Raw genomic sequence first — 16,673 nt, 5'->3', positions numbered from 1 at the left:
CAGTTTTCCAAGTACAAGTCTTTTACCTCCTTGATTAAGTTTATTCCTAAGTATCTTAATTTTTTTGTTGCAGTGGTTAATGGGATTGTTCAATTTCTCTTTCTGACAATTCATTATTGGTGTAAAAAAATGCCATAGGTTTTTTGGGTGTTAATTTTGTATCCTGCTACACTGCTGGATTCATTTATTAAATCTAGTTTTTTGGTAGAGTCTTTAGGGTTTTCTGTGTACAATATCATGTCATCTGCGAATAATGAGAGTTTTACTTTCCAATTTGGAATCCTTTTATGTTTTCTTGTCTGACCACTGTGGCTAGCACTTCCAGTACCGTTGGGATTTGGATATGGATTACATTGAATAACTAGGCCACTTTCGGTAGTTGAGATCTTAATATTAAATCTTTTTATCCATGGAAACAGGAAATTTTCCTATTTATGTATATCTTTAATTTCTTTCAGCAGTAGCTTGTAGTTTTCAGGGGATAAGTGTTGTGCCTCCTTGAATAAATTTATTCCTAAATGTTTTTCCTTTTCTATTCGATGTTATTGTAAATGGAAACATTTTCTTAAATTTCTTTTTTTGGATTGTTCATTGTTAGTGTATAGAAACACACTGGGTTTTGAGCATCAATTTTATATCCTGCAACTTTGCTGAATTTATTTGCTCTAGCAGATTTTTGTAGGGTTTTCTACGTTTATAAATATGCCACCTGCAAACATGACAAAGTAATTTTACTTCTTCCTCTCCAATTCATCCTTTTATTATTTTTATTACTACTACTACTACTACTATTTACTACTAGCCTAATTGCTCTGGCTAGAACTTTCAGTATGAAGTTGAATAGTGCATAGCAGTGCTATGAGCATCCTTGTCGTGTTTCTGATCTTGGGGGATGCTTTCAGTTTTTCACCATTGAGTATGATGTTAGCTATGGATTGTGCATAGATGCTGTTACTATGTTAAAGAAGCCTCCTTGTCTTCCTCATTTGTTGAGTTTTTTATGGTGAAACTGTTGAATTTTGTCAGGTGCTTCTAGAACAGTTGAGATGATCATGTGATTATCCCCGCTTTCTGTTAGTGGGTATACTATTAGTTGATTGGTTTTTGTCTTTTGGACCATCCTTACAATCTAGGATTAACCTACTTGGCCATGGCGTAGAGTCCATTTAATGTGTTATTGAATTCAGTTTGCTAGTATTTTGTTGGGGGGTTTTACATTAATATTCATAAGAGATGTTGATCTTTAATTTTCTTTTCTTGTAATGTGTCTTTCTGGCTTTGTTGTCAGGGGAATGCGGCCTTAGAAAATTGAGTCAGGAAGTATTTCTCCCCTTTAGTTTTTTGGGAAGAATTTGAGAAGAATTGATAATTGTGTGTGAATTGTCCAGTTCATTTAGCCGCAGGCCGACGCTCTATCCACTGAGCTAAACTAGTCAGGGTGATACGTGAGTATTAAACATGAGAAACAAATTGCAATAATTTTTTAATTGAATACTATGTGTGTTAGGGTCTGTGCTGAGGATACAGAAAGAACAAAACATACAATACTTGTCCTCATGGACTTGAGAATTTAATGGGGTGTAGGCAATAAACAAAGAAGTAAATGAAGTGTAGAAAGTTTGATGCTCTGTAGGTGTGATAAGTGGAGTGTGTGTGTGCGGGGGGTGTTTGTTTATTTATTTATTTATTTATTTGAAAAACAAGCAATAACATTGAAATATGCCCTTGGTAATTTAATAAGGATTACATTGAATCTGTAGATTGCTTTGGGTAGTATGGACATTTTAATAATGTTAATTCTACCAATGCTCAAAAGGTTCACCATCACTGATCTAGGTTATTAATCTGTTGGTTATCAAGTTGTTCATAGTATTCTTTTTTTAAAAATATATTTTATTGATCTTTTACAGAGAGGAAGGGAGAGAGAGATAGAAAGTTAGAAACATCGATGAGAGAGAAACATCGATCAGCTGCCTCCTGCACATCTCCTACTGGGAATGTGCCCCCAACCCAGGTACATGCCCTTGACCGGAATCGACCCTGGGACCCTTCAGTCCGCAGGCCGACGCTCTATCCACTGAGCCAAACCGGTTTCGGCCATAGTATTCTTATAATCCTTTTTATTTCTGTAAAATTGATAGTAATGACTCTCCTTTTATTTCTGATTTTAATAATTTGAGTAATCTTTTTTCCTTAAACAGTCTAGCTAAAGATTTGTTGATTTCTTTTGAACCAACTTGATTTCAAGAATGAACTTTTGGTTTTACTGATAAATTTCCTCTTTCTTCCTGCTGCTTTGAGTTTAATATGCTCTTTTTCTGACATATTAAAATTTAGGTTATTGATTTGAAATCTTATATTTGAATTTTTTCATATATATACTTTTTTTTTATTTACTAGAGGCTCAGTGCATGAATTCGTGTACGGGTGGGGTTCCTCAGCCTGGCCAGAAACACTGATGTGACAGAAACACTGATGTGAGAGAGACACATCGATTGGTTGCTTCCCGCATGCTCCCCAACCAGGGCTGGGAGCCTGCAATGGCGGTACATGCCTTTGTTCAGAATCAAACCCCGAACCCAGCAGTCCACAGGCCAATGCTCTATCCACTGAGCCAAACCGGCCAAGGCTTGGATGTTTTTACAGCAATAAATTTCCTGCTTAGCATTGCTTCCACTGTATCCTGTAAGTTTCGGTATCTTGTGTTTTTGTTTGAATGTATTTTCTAACTTCCCTTGTAATTTCTTCTTTGACCAAGTGATTGTGTTATTTAATTTCCATATAGTTGTGAGTTTCCCACTCTTTATTGATTTCTATTTTTCAGTGTGATCAGAAAAGTAACTGTGATTTCAGTCTTTTTAAGTTTATTAACAAATAGTTTTGTGTCATAATATATGGTCTGTTCTGGAGAATGTTCCATCTTTTCATTTTCAACCTGCTTGTGTAGGTTTTCCACTTTTCCCCCCTTCGTGTATATTTTACATATAGTTATTTTTATCAGTGGTTACTATGGGGATTATGTAACATACTAAAATAAGTCTAAAGACCTAAAGTGAGTCTCATATAAGTAACTTATTTTCAGTTCATTTGGCCAATCTGTGCCTTTTTTAGGTAAATCTTTTTTTTAAAATATATTTTATTGATTTTTCACAGAGAGGAAGGGAGAGAGAGAGTTAGAAACATCAATGAGAGAGAAACATCGATCAGCTGCCCCCTGCACATCTCCCACTGGGGATGTGCCTGCAACCCAGGCACACACCCCTGACCGGAATCGAACCCGGGACCCCCCAGTCCGCAGGCCGACGCTCCATCCACTGAGCCAAACCGGCCCTGGCTTAAATATATTTTTATTGATTTCACACAGGAAGGGAGAGGGGGAGAGAAAGAAACATTGATCAGCTGCCTCCTGCACACTCCCTACTGGGGATCGAGCCCGTGACCCAGGCTTGTGCCCTGGCTGGGAATTGAACTGTGACCTCCTGGTTCATAGATCAGTACTTAACCACTGAACACCACCAGCCGGGCCAATCAGTGCTTTTAAAAAATACATGTTTTTATTGATTTTGTCCTTTGTTTCTTCCATTAGTTTTTTGTTGTTAATCCTCACCCAAGGATATTTTTTCCATTTTTAGAAAGAGTGGAAGGGAGGGAAGGGAAGAGAGAGAAAGACGGAGAGACGTCAATTGGTTGCCTCTGTACACCCCCAAACTGGGTGGGGAATCAAACTTACAACCCAGGTATGTGCCCTTGACAGGACTCGAACCTGTGGTCCTGCTGTGCGTGGGCCTAAGCTCTAGCCACTGAACCACACAGGCCAGGGCTCGTCCATTAGTTTTTATTGATTGTTTTTCTTAGGTGACATGTTTGATTTTCCACGTTTCCCCCTTCGTGTATATTTTACATATAGTTATTTTTATCAGTGGTTACTATGGGGATTATGTAACATTCTAAAGTTCTTAGTCTATTTGAGTTTATACCATCTTAACTTCAATTGTATATAAAACTACTCCTACACAGCTGTTTCTCTATCAACCTTGTTTTTACAGATTACCTCTTAAACATTGTGCACCTGCTAACATAGATTTATAATTTTTTATGCATTTGTCTTTTAAACTCTGTGTATTTACAAAGCAGAATAGCAATGCTGGCTTTGTAATTTGCCCTTTACTGGAGGTTTTTATAGTCCTTTCATTTTAACTTGAAGGACTCCCTTCAGCATTTCTTGTAGGTCAGGTCTAATTGACAGTGAACTTCCTCAGCTTTTGTTTACCTTCTTTTTGGAGGATATTTTCCCTGGATGTACTAGTAGAATCCTCGGTCGGATTTTCATCCCACTGCTTTCTGGTTTCCAAAGTTTCTGCAGAGAAATCAGCTGATAGTCTTACTGAAGACAGGTCACTTCTTACAGCTTTCAAGACTTGTTTGTTTGTTTGTTTGTTTGAAAAAGAGTTGTAGACCATTTTATTTAAATATATGAACCAATGGGCTACTGCAATCCAAGTAAACTCTTCACATTTAGAACCTTTGTGAAGTATAGTAAGATAAAGTAAAAAGTAAGACTGTTGGTCTTTTATAGATTCCTCCTGCCCCCCAGACCGGGACATAGAGATACAGATAAATGTTTATATAGTTAAAGAGCAGAAGCCCAGGTGAAATTCCCCACCCCAAATTGGCTCCCCAACTCAAAAATTACCATTGGCCCCCGAGAACCCCAAAGACCACCCTCCCAGGTTTCACACAATATCAATTGCAGGAACAGTCGTGCATAGCAAAGTATAAGTTCTGTGCATTTCGCAGCACAGAAAACCCTTCTTTCATGCAAGTTGCCGGAGATTACACCCCCAAGTCTGGGGCTCTTGTGATGAGCAACTTACTGGCAAACACATCTCCCAGTGTTGTACGCAGGCAAATACATTGAGCACATTTTGCTGTAATTCCATCTACTTGTCAAGACTTGGTTTTTGACATTTGTCTCTTGTGTCTTGATGTGGGTCTGAGTTCATTATTCTTGGAGCTTCTGGGATTTGGAGATTCATGTCTTTTATCAAATTGGGAAGTTCTTGACAATCATTTCCTCAACTAATCTCTCTGTCCCTTTCTCTTTTCCTTCGGGGACGCCCATGTGTCCCACAGGTTTCTTAGGCTCTGGTCACTGATTCTTCTGTCTGTTCAGATCTACCTCAGCTCACATCATTTTCCTGATATCCTTTAGTTATTTGTGTTTTCTTTTAGTTTTTGGAGCATATTTGAGATATTTAAGTGTTTAGTAGCCCTGGCTGTGGTGGTGTGGCTCAGTTGGTTGAGCATTATCCCACGCACCAAGAGGTGGCTGGTCCCCGATTTCTGGTCAGGGCACATACCTGGGTTGAAGGATTAATCCTTAGTAGGGAGCATGCAGAAGGCAGCCAATTGATGTTTCTCTCTCTCCAAAATCAATAAATACATTTAAAAATAAATAAAGTTTTTAATAAGTCCACTGTTTGGGCTTCTCTCAGGTGGTTCTGTCAGTATTTGCCTTTGAATAGGCAGTGTGTTCCTGTTTCTTAGTATGCCTTGTAATTTTTATTGAAAAATGGGTCTTTGAAAACAGATACCTCTGCCAGTTAGTTTGCAGACTGGCTCTACGATGGGGCAGATCGTCACCAATATCTGGGCATATTCTGAGCATAGAGAGCAGCCTGAGGTGCACCTCGCTATTAGACATGTACATGTCTTTACTTCCTAGAGTCTTGCCTCAAACTTCCGAGTCTCTAGGCCCCCTGCAGCTTTCATGAGCAGTGCCCGCTTTTCCCACCTGAGGTCTGAGGTAGGCAAAACAAAGACCAGTCCTCCGGCAGCCCCAAGCCAGGTTGGAATGTTGCAGATACGGTCGGCCTGCTCCTTGTGACCACGCAGGAGGGTTAGGGGGTGGCACAAGACACCTGTGCTACCAGCTTGAAGGTGCTTTTGTTCTTCTGTCCACGTGGTTGCTGTAAACCTGTTTTTCTGAACTCCTCCTAGGTCAGCCAGCCTGTTCCTGCTTGCTCTTTTGATGTTTCACAGGGAAACGAGCTTGGAGCTTAGTCTAAGATTTTGCTGACATCACCCAAACTCTTGTGCTCCATTTTTAAAGTTTAAACCAACCTTTTTCCTGAATGGCCCCCGTTTTGTGGGTTGTCACTTTTTTCTGCTGGTCCGCTTTTCCACGTGCCTGCTCTTACACGGGACTCAGCATGTGGCATTTCCCCCCTTCTAGGGCCTGCGCATCTCTTCAGACTTTCTGGCAAGTGCTTCAGCCTGGTGGAGTCCACGTGAGTGAGGGGAGGGGTGGCAGGGGCGGGGGCTGGGAACACCCCTGACAGCAGCTGTACCCCCAGGTACAAGTACGAGTTCTGCCCATTCCACAACGTGACCCAGCATGAGCAGACCTTCCGCTGGAACGCCTACAGTGGGATCCTCGGGTGAGCTGGGTATGGGGATGAGTGAGTAGCTACAGGCTGCTTGGTGTAGAGCGCGCCCCCAACCCAACCCAAACTTACGCTCTGCTCCTCCTCAGCATCTGGCACGAGTGGGAAATCGCCAATAACACCTTCAGGGGCATGTGGATGAGGGACGGTGACTCCTGCCACTCCCGGAGCCGGCAGAGCAAGGTGGAGCTGTGTAGGGTGTGGCCTGGGGAGCGGGGTGGCTGCTTTACCCACTCACCAACCACGTTCCCCCCCAGGTGGAGCTTACCTGTGGAAAAACCAACCGATTGGCTCATGTGTCTGAGCCGAGCACCTGTGTCTACGCGCTGACCTTCGAGACGCCCCTGGTCTGCCACCCCCACTCCTTGTTAGGTAGGATGCTGGAGCCCGGGGGGTGGGGGAGAGGCGCTCGGCTAAGTCTGAGTTCACTTGGATCTTAGTGTACCCAGCCCTGCCTACGGCCCTGCAGCAGCGGTGGGACCAGGTGGAGCAGGACCTGGCCGACGAGCTAATCACTGCCCAGGTGAGGTGCTGCGGTGGGCACCCCCTTGGCTGGGTGCAGCACAGCGAGGAACTTATGAGGGGTTCCCTCTTCATCTTTGACCTGCAGGGCTATGAGAAGTTGCTCAGAGCACTTTTTCAGGATGCTGGCTATTTAAAGACCCCAGAAGAAAGTGAATCCACACAGGAAGGCGGTGCTCAGGGTCTGGTGTTTGAGACCTTGGACAGCTGCAGTAAGGTACAGATTGGGAGGGTGGCAGCCGAGTTCTCTGGACACAGACGGCCTCCCGCCCAGGGGCCTGACGTGCCCTTTGAACTTCTCTGTTTCAGGCACATAAAGAACTATCAAAGGAGATTAAAAGACTTCAAAGTGTGCTGACCCAACATGGCATCCCCTACACTAAGCCTGTGGGTAAGTCGCGCCTGGGGGCCCAAGCCCACCTTGGGACTTGCTGCCTGTGAGCCAGACCCTGACCTGTCACCTCCTGGTGTTTTGGTAGAAACTTCCAGCTCTGAGCACTTGGGCTCCAAGATACCCACAGACAGGACAGCAGAGCAGCTACTTGGCAGCCCAGGGCTGCTTGGGAACACCTTATGACCTGGGAGGGGGCTGAAGACAGAGCAGACTGGCGCCCTGTATCAGGAAGAGCAGCAGGCCGGGACCCTGGTGCAGAGCGAGAAGGCCCCAGAAAAGCACGCGACGGGCAGGGTGTGCTTCCTCTGTGCCTCCCAGGCCAGTGGCTCTTAGGATTGTATCCAAAGATACGGACAAATAAAGATTCAAAGTTTTAATTCCATACTGATAAAAATAATTCCATGAATTCTGTAAACCATTGCATAAATGTTGTAGTGTAAAAAAATTTAAACAAGTGTTAACAACTTTAAACAATTCACTAAAATGATTATGCCTTATAAATACTACCTTCTGGGTTAAGAAAATTCCATTCCAATAACATTCTCATCTAATACTCAGAATAAACATACAGATGGGGGGCTTTCATAAATTAGTCCACATGAAGCGTCCACACACTGAGTGAGGTTTGCTGATCAGCTGCACGAGTAGTATGACAATAATATTACTGCTAATATTGAGCACTAGAGCTGAGACACTGAGCACCACACAGCTTTCACTGCTACACCCAGCACTCCCCTCCCACCCACAGAGGGGATGGTGAGGCCCCTAAGCCCATGAGGCCTGCAAAGGGTGGCTCCCTCAGGGCCCCTGCAGGTGGTGGGGGAGGACCCCAAGGAGCAGCCCCCTGGGAGTGTACCACAATGACAGCCCTAACTGCGCCCGGGCACCTGGGAGTTCCATTCTGGGTGGTTCTTTGGTCTTCCCACCACACATCTATTCTCAGAGCCAGTTCTGACCTGAGAAGGGTAAGTGCTCAAGGGCTGCGCCCGAACACCAGCTGTGGTACCCCTGTGGGCACTACACTATGGCCCCCAAACTCCACAGAACTGGCCGAGTAGCTTATAAATAGACCTAAAGCTTAATTGTTCTTAATTGTTTATAATTGTAAAATGTCTAGGCTAGATATCAGTAATAAACACGGTCCTGTTATCCCCAAAAAGGCCGAAGGCCTAACATGGAAAACAAGTGCATAAATATTAATAAAAAATAATTTTAAACAGTGATAACAGCACAAAATATACGTAATTTCTAAGACCTAATAAATCATTATCACTATAATTAAAAACAGGATTTATTAAAACCAAGTCAATAGTTAACCTTTAGTAGCACACTAGCTGTGGAATGTCATGGATCCACCTTTAAAATGATAACTGTTTATCAGTTTGTCTTACGTTAAAAATGTTTTAAACTTACTATAGTAAATACATTCTAATTTGGTCACTGATAAAAATTTTTACCTAGTCACTTTGCACTTTAAAAATGCTATTAAAATTCTTTGGCAAAGCCCCAGGCAAGTAGAAACACAAGTGTTTACTTCCAGGCTAGAGGGGCCAGTACCTGCTCCTGCCTCCCAAATGGCAGGTTCTGCGAAGATTTCCTCACAGCAATCTAGATTGGCCTCACTGAAAAGTTGGGGTAAACTACAGACATCTTTTACTTCTTCCCAGATTTCTAGAAAAAAAATGACTCACTGTAGACCGAGAAGACTCAGGTCATCACTAAATCAGACCCGTTCTCGGGCGTTTCCTCCATGGACCTGAAGCCAGGCTGCTACTTGGGGGCCCGGGGACCAGCATTAGAGCCAGGTCCTCAGGGCACAGCAGGTCTTCACGGATGACTGACAATACCTAGACACACAGTTCCGACAACAGTGTCCAAAGTGTCGCCTGAAGTTAATGTGCTGAAGACGGGCGAGCCTGCCCACTCTGGCAGGAGTCCAGGTGGTCCCAGGTTGTGGGGAGTGCCCAGGGGCCAGCTCCAGGAAACTGTGCAGAGCGGCCTGTAAAACAGATGTACCCCCTTGGTTGCACTTTTCATGAGTATCAAATTGTCTTAGAAAGTTTCAAGGGAGAAAATAAAACCAAGCGAACCGTTCTCCTTTTGCAAGGCACAGGCACTTAGAAAAAGTGGCCACGGGTCGTAGATGCGTGACTGAGCTCCCTCATTTTGCACGGTGCTGGGAAATAAAACTCCAATTAGTGTGCACGAGCACATGGTTAGGAACAGTTCCTTTCATAAAATTAAAAACATCTAAATGTATGTCTTTCAATAATCACTCTGCTATAAATACTATTTGCACTTAATTTAAAACCTATAAAAATCCTAGGCATTTCTCACTACTAGATAAATGCTCATTTCATAAGTACTAATTTCAGAATATGAAATCTAATATATTTACCATACTATGAATTACAATAAACTGATAGGAAATACTTTAAGTTCACAGTACACATACAAAGCTTCATATGGCATATTAAAAAGACATGAACCTAGAAAGCAGCTTATAGCAGCTGAGACCGTCCACGTAAATTCCTCTGCTTACAAAGTGCTTGGCTGGGACGTGAACTCCCAGGATGTGGTCACAGTAGTGTCAGGACCGCAAACCCCATGTCATTACTGTGCCCACCCGAAACCTGGGCCGCAGACAGGTGGGTGCGTGGGTTTGCCTTTAAGGTCTACGAGAATACCATGAAACGATGCAGCTGGGCTGGGGTCCCGACGTCGGTGGCACCAGGAAGTGAGGCCACCATGGCTGCTGTCACCACTGGAGGGGCTGGCCCTCGCAGTAGGGGCACTCGGGCGCACTGGCCACACAGGGCTCGCAGAGCACACGGTGCTGGCAGGGCTGCAGGACGGCGCCGCGGGCCGGCTCTCCACATACCACGCACTGCTTTGCTCTGAGCTGGAAGATCACCTGCAGGGGAGAGGTTGGCGGGTCACCGAAGGCCCCTTCCCACCACTGGCCCCCGAGGTGATGGAGAGCACGTGAGATAATGGCGAGCGCAGGAAGGCTCAGGGCTAGGATGGGACACCCGTGCCAGGGGTCACCCCAGGAACACAGAGATGGAGGTAGAGCTGCTTTTCCATAAGACCTTTAAGTGGAAGACTGGCTCCTGGGGTCCAAGCCTGCGTGGGAAGGACCAGGCCAGGATGGAGGCCCATGACCTGTGGCTAGTGGGTCCAGATTCGGGCTCAGTGGAACCGGAACCCTGACCTGAGACCCAGCCCTCAAACCAGGGAAGAGCCACAGCCTGCAGACAGTGCCTCGGAGGCGAAGCGATTGGGTACGTGCACTGCAGCCAGACCTTGGCCACAGTCAGCAGAGGAGGAGAGTGTCAAGAGGCAGGCCTTTAGAACCTTCCAGATGCTCCGAGTTCTAACAAAATGCCCGGGTGTGGAAGAAGTTTCTAGCTAAGCTGAACACCAGGTTTTTGCTACTCCAGAAAAAAATAATGAAATTGGGCAAAGGTGATCAGTGACATGCCTCAAACATACACCATGGTTCCTTCCAACTGTTTGGGGCAAGAGGGGCATGATTCTATCCATGAGGGCACAGGAGCGGGCTAACGTGGAAGATTCCAGAATGGAAGGGAGGGCCAGACTGGCAGGAGAGGTGGTGCACACACTCCTGGGGGCAGAGCGTGAGCTGCCATCTGAGGAGCAATGAGAGAAGGACCGCATGGGAGAAGGAGTGGTAAGCCAGGTCCCAGCCATCCCCTGTCCCACACACAGCCAGGGGCAGACATCGGGTACCTTGGGAGCCTAAACCAGGACTCACCCCGTCCACCGCCTCCAGATCCAGGCGTAGCTGACTCTGCAGCGACTGTAGCTTGGGCAGTGAGATGGCACCGATGTCGCTGCAGCCCCGCAGCCCCGGGAGTGTGGACATGCCCCGGCCTTCCAGCTCCTCCTGCAGCTGCCTGAACTGGGCCTCCACCTCCTCCTTCTTCTGCAGTGCCAGCTGCCGGGCACTGTCTGCTGCCAGCGCACGCTCCTTTGCCTCCTTGGCCTCCCGCTGCCATGCGTCACAGGCCTGAAACCCAGGGGGCTGTAGTGGCTGGCACGGGGCGGGGGCACCCTGCATACACACTGGTCTCCCCTGAGCTTGGCACCTCCCCAGGACTCACCTGCTTCACTTGCTGCCACGACTCCTCCCACTGCCTGATCTTCCTCTTGGCCTCGTCCAGCTGCCGCCTGACCCGTGCCAGTTCGGCGCCGTTTGGACTTGCACTTGCAGTGGATGTGGGGCCGGCATTCAGAATGGGGGACGGGCTGGGAGAGAAGCTGCCGGAAACAAAGTCCCAGATGCTCCCAGGGACGCCATTCAGACCTGCGTGTGGAGGAGAGAGAAGTCAGCCCCGGGCGTGCTGAGACTTCACGGACACCCAGGCAGGACCTGGGACCTCGGGGGCTCCACAGACAAGGCTGCTGCCCCTGCCCTTCCAGCCAGGCCCCCCTCCAGCCACCTGTGGGGTTTAAACAGAAAGAAATGAATTCCACGTTTCTGTGACTGCAGCCTGTGGAGCAGGACTTCGCAAACTCTGGTCCCAGGAATCCTTGACACATGTAGGGTCCTGAGGCCCCAGAGAGCTTGGGTTTAACGAGCTCCCGCAATAGACAACGTGACACTTGTTGACAGAGTCATGTGTCACTTGACAAAGGGGAAAGTTTGAGAAATGCACCATCAGGCAATTTCGTTACTGTGTCAACAACACGGAGTGCACTTACACAACCCGAAAAGGTGTCGTGTAGCCCGCTGCACACTGCTGCACACCTGAGCCATCGGTACAGCTACAGGCCTGTACCGCGTGTCACCGTATGAAATACTGTAGGAAACGGTAACACAACGGTAAGTTTTTGTGTATCTAAACAGAAGATACAGTAGTAGAAGTACAGTATGAAAGGTGAACAATGGCGCACCTGTGGAGGGCACTTAGTACTGAGCTGGCAAGCCTGGCAGCAGTTGCTCCGGGAGAGTGAGTGGTGAGTGAATGAGGCCCAGGTTATTGCTGCCACTGCCGCAGACTTCAGAGACACTGTCCCACACCCTCCCGGCGGGTCAGAACAACACTGAAGCGGTCAGTGCTGCTCCCTGAACAGATGTGGGCTGGACCGACTGGAAGTACAAGGAGAGACTGTTTGGGTGAGACCCGATCGCAACAGCGACTGCCAGGAGGGAGAGGATTAGTCAGAATGAAAGCGAAGCCGGAGAGAGAAAGGAACGTGCACTGTCATGGCCATGTAGTTTTGGCTACTGCGTGTTGGAGCAGTGGTCAGATTAAAGAACCCCGTGGTTTTCATTAAAAAAGGGGGGTGTTTAACATGGAGAGGGGGTAGAACTGAGGACTCAGTATTTCGACTTTGGGAATTTGGTTCTATTGACTCAACTGGCATAAACGGCTCTCACTGTCACTGAATTAATGGAAGAAAAAAACCTTATCTATACTTTACAGCATTACAACCTGAAAATATTTCCAAAGTACAGGGACGGACTGGCTCCACATGCCACAGAAACCATCCTCTAAAGTGGCTGCATGGCCGGCGTGGCTGTGGTTGAGCATCAACCTATGAACCAGGAGGTCACAGTTTGATTCCCGGTCAGGGGCACATGCTCAGGCTGCAGGCTCCATCCTCGGGAGGGGATGTGCAGGAGGCAGCCGATCACTGATTCCCTCTCATCACTGATGTTTCTATCCCTCTCTCCCTCTTCCTTCCTCTCTGAAATCAATACAAACATATTTGAAAAAAGAAAAAAAAAGTGGCAGCGGCACTCAGTCCTTGTTAAGCCCCGCCTATGGACCGGACAGGAGCTGAGGTCCTCAAACAATGTACAGCGATGACCCTGCAAGGGCGGGCGCCTTCTGTGCTGACACAGGCCGGTGACTGACGGAAGGACTAACCGACTCTAAACGGAGGCGCTGAGAGGGGAAATCTGCTGCCAAGCTCCACATATACTGCTCCCACCAGAGAAGACAGTTCCCCCTGAACCACAGAGCCCCCCATTTCTCACAGAAATGCAGCTCCATTAGAACCCTAGGGGCCACGTCACATATGCAGTCTGTTGACCAAAAAGTCGTCAGGTGGTGCATGATCAGTTGGGAATTAAAGAGATATTTAAAAATACTAATTCTTTTAAAGTATAACAGGTTACATAAAGCAACACTTTTCAATGAAAGGATAACGTAAAACAAGAAATGGCACTGTTCCCATTTTTGCACATCCGCCTGCTCCTGTGTTGGGTCTCTGGTACGTCGCCCCTGCACAGCCTCAGAAGCTCCACTGCACCCGTGAGTGTGCACGGCAGGTCGCGCTGCAGTGCTGTCACACCATGGCCAGGGCACAGAGCCCCTGACAAAGGTAGACAAGTGAATCCGGGTCCGAGCCCCAGGGCAACACCGGCCAAGCAGCAGACGTGTGGACAAGGGGTCACCTGGGATGTATGCCAAGGCCCACACCACAGGGAGTGTGCAGGCGGCACGATGGAGCCTTAACTGAGGGGCAACCAAGTGGGGACACCCACCCGCACCTCGGTTTGCTCAGCAGTAAATGCCGCTATAGGGTAGCCCCTCCCCCACGAGCCCCAGCTCACCTAGGGAGTTGTAGGACGAGGCCGAGGAGCCCAGCACCCTGGGCTCCGACTTGAGGGGTGGCGGCTGCTGGGGGGGCGTCATGGCCGAGGAGACAAGAGGCCCCGACAAGGACTGGGAGAGCGAGCTGAGCGGGGAGGTGGACAGGGATGACGAGGATTGCAGGGATGGGGAGCGGGCCAGGCAGCCAGGAATGGTGACGGGCTCTGAGCCCCCCAGCGACCTCTGACCTGTGCAGAGTGGAGGGGCCGGGTTAGTGAGAGGCAGCAGCAGACCTCTGCCCAGGAAACAGCACAGCATTGCCTCTGAGCTGGGGTGCAGCAGCCAGGGCGAGGGGGCACAGGGTGAGGGTGCTGGGGGTCCCAGGCCTGCAGCGACCACGTGGCAGTGCAGAGACAGATGTGTCCATAGCTCCCAACCACTCAGACAAGTGGCAAGTGCACAGGACAAGGGTTTCAGCAGGGATCCCACAGAGACAGACACCCACTAGGACCCAACAGCCAACGTACCCACTGGCATGGTGGTCCCAGGACGTTTAGGGCCCCCAGAAACATCAATGTGTTTTAACATCAGAAGAAAAAGATAAGCCCATCTGGGGTGGCTCAGTGGTTGAGCATCGGCCTATGAACCAGGAGGTCACAGTTCCATTTCTGTGAGGACACATGCCCGGGTTGTGGGCTCGATCCCCACTAGGGGGTGTGCAGGATGCAGCCGATCAATGATTCTCATCATTGATGTTTCTACCTCTCTCCCCCTTCCTCTCTGAAATCAATAAAAAACATATTTTAAAAAAGAAGAAAAAGATGAGCTTTTAGGCCATAGAAAACAATTCAGTATGTGTTTCTATCCGTCTTCATGCCAATGCAGTGGCTAAACATTTCGGAAGGCTGTGAAGGCTGGCTGTCCGTGGCCCCCGTTCTGCACCCCCCCCCCCCCCCCATCCATCTCTGCAGGGGCCACTTTGCTCAGATGGAGGCAAACTGAGGAGATGTAAGGCTGGTCCTGCCGGGGCTGCAGGGTCCTGGAGGAAGGGGATGGGACCTCTCCCACCCTAGGACCATTTAAGGGTTCTCGAAAGGAAAGGCCCGGCCAGCCCCAGGCACCGACAAGAGCGCCAGGTGTCTTCATTCTTACCTGTGGGTCCCAGGTCACTTCCGTCCTGCTCGTCCAGCTCCTTATCCAGGGGAGCGAGGCTTACATCACTAAGATGGAGATCTAAGGCAGAACCTGTCCAACAAGACACCTGTTATTGCTCAGAAACACTCAGCTGCAGCAGGGAGGATGCCTGGCTCTCCGGGGAGCGGGGACACCCTGCCTCAGAGCTGGGGGCGGGGAACACACCCCTGCCCGCCTTCCACAGCTGGACTCACTCCTCCTGCACAGCCAGAGCCTCCAGGGGTCCCACATGTGGGCCCTGAAGCACAGCCTCACCTCAGTGAAGTCAGCTTCTACTTTTAGATTTCACGGGACGGCATGTGACCAAGTACAAACACTTAACTAGTAAAAGAAAATTCCAAGAGGGTGATATCCATGGGAAGGCAGTTCACAGTCCACGGTGTGAGGCTGCACTCGCACCAACACAGGGACGACCCCCGCACCAGGGCCACAGCAGGGTGACCCGCATCCTGCTCTCCCACCCTAGCACTGAGCGGGTCCCTCCCATTCCCTCTGTTCACTGAGGACACCATACACCCCAGGCACGTCTGCTCAACAAAGCGGAACGAACGGTGGGGCCCTCGGAGCTGCCCCGCCCCCAAAAGCTTTCCTCAGAAACCTGCAGGCAGGACGGAGGGAGCAGCACTGACTCGGCACATGAGCAGGAAGCTGTCTTAGGGTGGCCGAGGTCAGGCCAACCAGCCCCCTAAGCCGGAGCATGACTCAGGAGTCTCTGGGGTCCCACAGGATCAGCTCAGGGAAGGTGTGGTCCCAAGACCCTTGGGAAATGCCCAGGGGAGGGGCAGCAGGCAGAAAAACCTGGGGACACACCCCGTGAGCCAGAGCAGTGTTCCCACCCAAAGTAGGTCTCATCTACAGGAGAGCATGGTGGCATCGAAGGCAGAGCATGCAGGAGCTCTGCCACTAAGCACCTTTCTCCCTCCACCCCCACCTCTGGGGACCCACTCACTCCCCCACAGCGCCCCCTCCCAGAAGTGGGCCTCTCCTATGTAGCTGAGCCCTGTCCCCCCTGGTGGCTGAGGGTCCCCTAAGTCCCCCATGATGCCTGGTCAGATGCACCAGGTCTCATTTCAAGAGGCCACAGTCACCCTACCCTGCCCCTGCCCCCAGGACAGACATCTCCACAGCCCAGGGGACACACCACGGGGACCCTGGTCAGACCTGCTTCTCTGGGTGAGTGAACTGGGCTTTTGGAGGCTCCTACCTCTGCCCTGCCCCCAGCTGCCTGCTCCCAAGTGTCACAGAGTCCCCTGGACCACGTCCTACCAGCAACATCAGGTTAAAGCTGCCCAAGGAGAGGAGCCACTGTCCAGTCCGATCATGTCCCGCACTTGGCTTTGCCCAGACTACAGGCCACGTCAGAGGCACAGCCATGTCTCCTGCACAGGGTCATGCAGGAAGCAGCTGGGCCCAGGCTGCAGGAGGAGCTGCTGGGCTGGGCGGTTCAAACAACTGCATTCAAATATAAGAGCTGAGCAAAGTGCGACTCAAGGGACAGGGGAACCTGCCTACGCTGGGGAGGGGGCTGCTGCCTTTTTAGATGCATTT

At 48.9% G+C, this 16,673-nt stretch overlaps 2 protein-coding genes across 4 annotated transcripts in view; one reads left to right on the top strand and one right to left on the bottom strand.

The window, feature by feature from the left end:
* GNPTG (N-acetylglucosamine-1-phosphate transferase, gamma subunit) overlaps positions 1-7,746 on the top strand; it is a gene marked incomplete at its 5' end in the record, with an annotated part of 10,840 nt that extends 3,094 nt beyond the window's left edge. The window contains 8 exons of the mRNA XM_006763937.2: positions 6,236-6,290; positions 6,357-6,440; positions 6,536-6,629; positions 6,704-6,818; positions 6,887-6,969; positions 7,057-7,185; positions 7,278-7,359; positions 7,448-7,746. Of these exons, the coding sequence (XP_006764000.1) occupies positions 6,236-6,290; positions 6,357-6,440; positions 6,536-6,629; positions 6,704-6,818; positions 6,887-6,969; positions 7,057-7,185; positions 7,278-7,359; positions 7,448-7,545 (740 nt within the window). The remainder of the gene's footprint in view (positions 1-6,235; positions 6,291-6,356; positions 6,441-6,535; positions 6,630-6,703; positions 6,819-6,886; positions 6,970-7,056; positions 7,186-7,277; positions 7,360-7,447) is intronic.
* UNKL (unkempt family zinc finger-like) overlaps positions 7,721-16,673 on the bottom strand; it is a 43,096-nt gene continuing 34,143 nt past the window's right edge. For all 3 annotated transcript variants that reach the window (XM_006763934.2, XM_006763936.2, XM_006763935.2), the window contains 5 exons: positions 15,084-15,176; positions 13,952-14,179; positions 11,490-11,692; positions 11,141-11,395; positions 7,721-10,276 (listed from right to left, as the gene is read on the bottom strand). In XM_006763934.2, coding sequence (XP_006763997.1) covers positions 10,121-10,276; positions 11,141-11,395; positions 11,490-11,692; positions 13,952-14,179; positions 15,084-15,176 — 935 coding nt within the window. In that variant the 3' untranslated portion in view covers positions 7,721-10,120. The remainder of the gene's footprint in view (positions 10,277-11,140; positions 11,396-11,489; positions 11,693-13,951; positions 14,180-15,083; positions 15,177-16,673) is intronic.

Source organism: Myotis davidii, unplaced genomic scaffold (genome assembly GCF_000327345.1).
Source record: "Myotis davidii unplaced genomic scaffold, ASM32734v1 scaffold599, whole genome shotgun sequence".
NCBI lineage: Eukaryota > Metazoa > Chordata > Mammalia > Chiroptera > Vespertilionidae > Myotis > Myotis davidii.
Note: the sequence above shows the minus strand (reverse complement) of the source record. Positions and strands in the feature narration are given on the sequence as shown.